Below are 5744 nucleotides of genomic sequence, written 5' to 3'. Positions count from 1 at the left end.
GCCCGATTCAGGCCCTTATGGGCCGTTCCGGGCTGGTTCGCGGGCCGTACCGTGCTTGGCCCACGAATTGTGCCAGCCCAGGCCCTTATGGGCCATGCTGGGCTGGCTCGCGGGCCGTGCCGTGCTTGGCCCACGAATCGTGCCAGCACAGGCCCTTATGGGCCGGGCCGGGCTCGGCCCGCGGGCCAGGAATTCGTAACCCAGCCCGGCCCCCTTTTACGGGCCGTGCTAGGCACGGCCCGTTACTGTAGCAAGCGGGCCGTGCCTGCACGGCCCGCTTCGTGCCAGGCACCCATCTCTAGTAACATGGGTGCGTGGGTGGCAACATTCGGCGAACATCATGTCATGCCGGGCAGCACATCCATGCATGCATGTGGCAGAGCGTTGGAAATGTTGGTGATGTTATATATATATTTCTTTGCCATATTTGCTAGTTAAATATCAGTTTATAACTTTCATAATATATTTGGTATTGCAGGAGAATAATTTGCAAGATATGGGAACGGTTAAACAAGATTTTTGACACCGTGGGTTTTAAACGAGATGTAAATTGTGTAAGAAGTTGAAGTGTTGATTGAAAGCATTGTAGCTTGTTCGATTGCAATAGATATAAGAATTCTTATATTGGATTACCATTAAGTATATATACATGTTATTTACTTGTGTTGGTAGATTTGTATTATGTCATTTACATTGATAAATTTGATTTGGCATGTGATTGTATATTTTATATGATTTTCAGTACGATTATACTTCCATGGTAGTATATATGTCAGATATTAAAAATATGAATATGTGAACAATATTCAGAGAAATGCATTATGTAAGTGAAAATTGATTTGAGAAGTGTAACTTATAAATCAGACGAGTAAGATATAATTTTGACTAACTTTGCTTTGAGATAGTCTCCATGAGCTTATATGTGGGAGAGCCTGTGAAGACCCACTTAGGATTGGGCCGGCCCCTGAATAAGGCGGCCCAATACAAAAAAAGAGGGGAAGGAGTCTCCCGATCGGAGTATCCTCCCTCCCCTGTTTTCAAATTTCCTCCCCCTCCCGAATCCACCGGAAGAGAGATTTTAGGGTGATAAAAATCCTACCAAATCAGGAAGATCTCCCATCTCTCTTCCCCTAGGGCATCAACCGAGGGCTTCCACACACACAAAAAAAAAAAAAAAGAGAAGGAAGATTGGGTTTTACCTTGCCGCGGGAGGAACCGGAGCGGTCGCCGTCGATCCGGTCGGAAGGATCTCGCCGGAGGCAAGGTGAGCACCCTCTCCTCCTTCTCCTCCATCTTTGGCTGCTATTTCCTTGGGAAATGGCCGGGAAGCCGCCGGATTTAGAAGAACCGAACTCGCCTCGGCGGCTTGGTTCTTTCTTCCATTCCGGCCGGCCGTCGCCGGGCGTGGCACCACCGGCACCGCCACAGGCCGATGACCAGGGGGTGTCGCCGACCGTGGGCCACCGGCGGCCGAACCCCCTTCTCCCCTTTCCGACGGGAAGAAGGAAGAAGAGAGAGGAAGAGAGAGGGTCTTTCCCCTCTCTTTCTCTTATTATATAACCCTTTTATTATATTATTTGTTTATTTGTTGTTTGGTTTCCTTCTTACACTTGGATCCAGGGAGATCAGGGCTTTGAGGACTCTAGATAATCTTGGGATGCTAGATTTCAGAGGACCCTTTAGAGGATTAAACTGGGGTCCTAGAACATCATATATCTTTGATAAATTTTAATGATGATTTGGTTCTGTAGGGGAACAATCTATTGGACGAGAGGACGCTGAGCAGAGTCCTGCGCATTCCGGTTCATAGATCGCCGTGAGGGCGGGTGATTAGTTGTCTGAGTTTTCAATAAAGGGTAAGATTCCTTGTACGCCAATCCTACATGATATAAATATTTTGCACTATATATATGTTTGATATGCTATGATCCAGACAAAGCAAAAATAGTTTATATTAAATTATATTTTGGTCGTGTTGGCTTGTGATTGGAATTATGATGAATGCATGTATGTGTATAACCTATATCTGCATAATTGAATTTATGGATGTGGTGGCATGGACTAACCATGTTATATTGATTGCCCTGTCACGGGCTGAAAACGTGACCATGGTTAGTCTAGGTCGGATAAAGTGGAAAAGGGAATGGATGTGTGTTTGTGAATTGATTAAATGAACAGGGACTTTGGGCTTATCTCGTTTTTATTGATTGCCCTATCACAGGCTGGAAATGTGATATTATCGATTGCCCCGTCACAGGCTGGAAATGTGATACTATCGATTGCCCCGTCACAGGCTGGATATGTGACACTATCGATTGCCCCATCACAGGCCGGAAATGTGATACTATCGATTGCCCCGTCACGAGCCGGAAATGTGACCGGGATGTAGCCCAAAGTCGGAAAGATAATTGATCCGGATCAAGTTAACATGGAATGGGAAGAAAAAGCATTGAAAATAGTCATAGTGATTTATAAGCTATATATAGATACTATATCATTCTTATGTGGCCAGACTTTCATTGATGTTTGATGTATAATTATGGACTTTTATTGATGCTTGATGTTCATAATTATATTGATTATTTGAGTCTTATGGAAACTGTTTATGATTTCATGAAATGTGCATCGATTTGTCGTGGTTTTCGAATTCATATTATTATTGTGTTGGTATGGATGTGTAGGGATTCTTCCTGGGCTGTAAAGCTCACCCCCCTCTTCTTCTTTTTCTTTACCAGAGTTGCAGGATGCATAGATTTGGATGGGATGGGCGCAGAGTGCGAGTACCAGAGTTATTAGTTAGTTTGTTTGTTTATCCCTCTTTGATGTCGATGAACATTTGAAGATTTTGTAATTGAACCAATTTGTTTATTTGGACATGTCGGATTTGTCTATTTGAATTATTAAATTAGTTGTGGATTTATTAGAATTTTTGTTAATCATAGGCCTTGCATGATCTTTAGGGCACTGCTCTAGGGCTCATGCGGCCGGTCGCGTACCGGACCCGGATGCTGGGTTCGGGGCGTGACAGAGTGGTATCAGAGCTTAAGGTTAAGGTATCCTAGGGTTTAGGTTCAGGTGAGAGTGAGTGGGGGAAGAATATTAAATGACTTACTAAAGTACCCCATAGATACATTTTCTTTGCAATCTTTAAATGTTAAAAGTAACTTGTATAGGTTGATATGGCACGAGGGAGTGGACGTGGGCGTAATAGGAGGCCGACTCACTTTGCCGATGGCTCTGCTGCTTGGATGCCCTCCGAACAACAAGAAGGTGCTCCACCCTCGCCGACCAAGAGTATGCACCCGCAGGAACACCACGTCAACCCTGTTGGTAGTGCTCTGGAAGTGGGAACCCCGGAAACTCCAAGGACAGGAACCTCGGGTGAGCCTGGAATTCAGCCTAATGAACCACTGAGTGCTTCTCAGATGATGCAAACAATGATGCAACAACAAGCTACTTCCCGTTCAGACATGATGAGAATGATGGAGATGCAACAACGCTTCATGGAACAGCAGCAACAATTTATGCAGCAACAGTTACAACATCAGCAGCAGCAGGTGACTCCTCAGTACCTACAGGGGGCTACAAGTCGGCAGGAGCATCATGTCAGTTTGGCAGAATTCAAAAAGTTTGCACCTTCAGCTTTTAAAGGCACTTCTGACCCTTTAGAGGCTGAGACTTGGCTGAACGAAATGGAAAAGATTTTCAATGCTCTAAGATGCCCTGATGAGGATAGGGTTACTTTTGCTACATTTATGCTGCTAGGAGAAGCGGATATTTGGTGGAATGTGGAAAGAGGAAAGATGGGACATAACGCTACACCTTTGACTTGGGAAGGATTTAAGGAGCTTTTCCGTGACAAGTATATTCCCCAAAGTGTGAGACGGCAGAAATTTCGAGAGTTTACCCGATTAGAGCAGGGGAATATGACGGTCGCAGAGTATGCTGCAAAGTTTGAGGAACTGGCCAGGTATGCCCCAGGACAGGTGGAGAATGAAAGAGAACGAGCTGAGAAGTTTGAAAGTGGACTTAGAGCCCGAATCAGACAACAGGTGTCTACCTTCGAGCTTTCTTCCTACAAGGATGTGGTTAACATAGCTTTGGTAGTTGAAAGGGCCTTAAATGACACTCAAGAAGAGAGGGAAAGAATTTTGAAAAAGAGGAACAGACAAGCTGAGCTACAAAATAAGCAGGGCAGAAATACTGAATCCATGCCCAAGAAACAAACTACTATGAATGATAAAACTCAGCACAAGGATACTGTAAAATGCTATAGATGTGGTGGCCCCCACTATCGAAGAGACTGTCACTGGTTTAATGGGAACTGTTTTTCATGTGGCCAACAGGGCCATAGGGCAGACACTTATCCTAATCGCAGAGAGCAACAAACTCGACAGGCATCTCAGCTTATTCAGGGAGCTCCAACCAACCAAGCAACTCAGAATGAACAATAACGAGGAGGACAGCAGAGGCCTAGAACTCAGGGGCGAGTCTATGCTCTTACACAACACGATGCCGACGCCTCTAACACTGTGGTGACAGGTACAATTGAAATCTCATCCACGAATGCCTATATTTTGATTGATCCTGGAGCTACTCATTCTTTTGTATCTGCTGATTTTGTTGGAAGAAATAGTACATTGATTTCTTTGCCACTAGAGACTGAACTGTGTGTCTCCATCCCTAATGGAGATGTAATCTTAGTTAACTCTGTTTGCAAAGATTGTATCTTGAATATTGAAGGCAGAAAAATGAAAGTAGATTTAATAGTCCTAGGGATGAAGGATTTCGACATGATCCTTGGGATGGACTGGTTGGCAGCATATCATGCCACTGTTGACTGCTTCAAGAAAACAGTAAAATTTCAAATTTCTGGTCAGCCAGAGTTTACTTTTAATGGCAACAGAATGTTACCTCCGCCAAAAGTAATTTCAGCCATACAGGCCAAGCGACTCCTTCGGAAAGGTGATGAAGGATTCTTAGCCATGGTAATGAGCACCCAGCTGGAAGAACTTAAACTAGAAGACATTTCTATTGTGAGGGAATTTTCTGATGTCTTTCCAGAGGATTTGCCAGGATTACCCCCTGATAGAGAGGTTGAATTCTCCATTGATTTGATTCCTGGCACTGGACCGATTTCTAAGGCCCCATACCGGATGGCTCCAGCTGAATTAAAAGTGCTAAAGGAACAACTACAGGAGCTGTTGGACAAGGGTTTCATCAGGCCTAGTGTTTCTCCTTGGGGTGCTCCTGTACTATTTGTGAAAAAGAAAGATGGCAGTTTCCGGCTTTGCATAGATTATCGAGAAATAAATGGAGTAACAGTGCGAAATAAATACCCTTTACCGAGAATTGATGATTTGTTTGATCAGCTGCAAGGGGCACAAATCTTCTCAAAACTTGATCTACACTCCGGATACCACCAGTTGAGAATAAAGGCTGAAGACATACCAAAGACAGCATTCAGAACTAGATATGGACACTATGAGTTTTTGGTTATGCCCTTCGGGTTAACAAATGCACCAGCAGCCTTTATGGATCTTATGAATCGGGTGTTCAAACCCTACCTGGATCAATTTGTGGTAGTATTTATTGATGACATTCTAGTCTATTCAAAAAGTCCACAAGAGCATGAGGAGCATTTGAGGATAGTATTACAAACTCTTAGAGAAAACAAGCTTTATGGCAAGTTGCAGAAATGTGAGTTCTGGTTAAACAGTATCACCTTTCTCGGGCACGTGATC

At 44.1% G+C, this 5744-nt stretch overlaps 1 protein-coding gene across 2 annotated transcripts; it reads left to right on the top strand.

The window, feature by feature from the left end:
* Positions 1 to 938: 938 nt before the first annotated feature.
* LOC148715248 (uncharacterized) lies at positions 939 to 4454 on the top strand. 2 transcript variants are annotated; one of them, XM_089923606.1, is made up of 3 exons: positions 939 to 1264; positions 1752 to 1856; positions 2736 to 4454. In XM_089923606.1, exon 3 carries the CDS (start codon positions 3180 to 3182, stop codon positions 4452 to 4454), a length of 1275 nt encoding a protein of 424 aa, XP_089779732.1. In that variant the 5' UTR covers positions 939 to 1264; positions 1752 to 1856; positions 2736 to 3179. The 2 variants fall into 2 exon arrangements, with proteins under 2 accessions (XP_089779732.1, XP_089779731.1); XM_089923605.1 differs by lacking the exon at positions 939 to 1264 and having other exon boundaries at positions 1510 to 1856.
* The last annotated feature ends 1290 nt before the right edge of the window (positions 4455 to 5744 follow it).

This window comes from Phoenix dactylifera, chromosome 1 (genome assembly GCF_051530095.1).
Source record: "Phoenix dactylifera cultivar Ajwa chromosome 1, Ajwa_hap1_PhDact_Kaust_v1.1, whole genome shotgun sequence".
Lineage (NCBI taxonomy): Eukaryota > Viridiplantae > Streptophyta > Magnoliopsida > Arecales > Arecaceae > Phoenix > Phoenix dactylifera.
The sequence above is the reverse complement of the archived record's forward strand: the minus strand, read 5'-3'. Positions and strand labels throughout refer to the sequence as shown.

What these genes read in the sequence shown, in the direction of transcription:
- LOC148715248 (XM_089923606.1), top strand. Translation starts at nt 3,180, where the DNA reads ATGGCACGAGGGAGTGGACGTGGGCGTAATAGGAGGCCGACTCACTTT.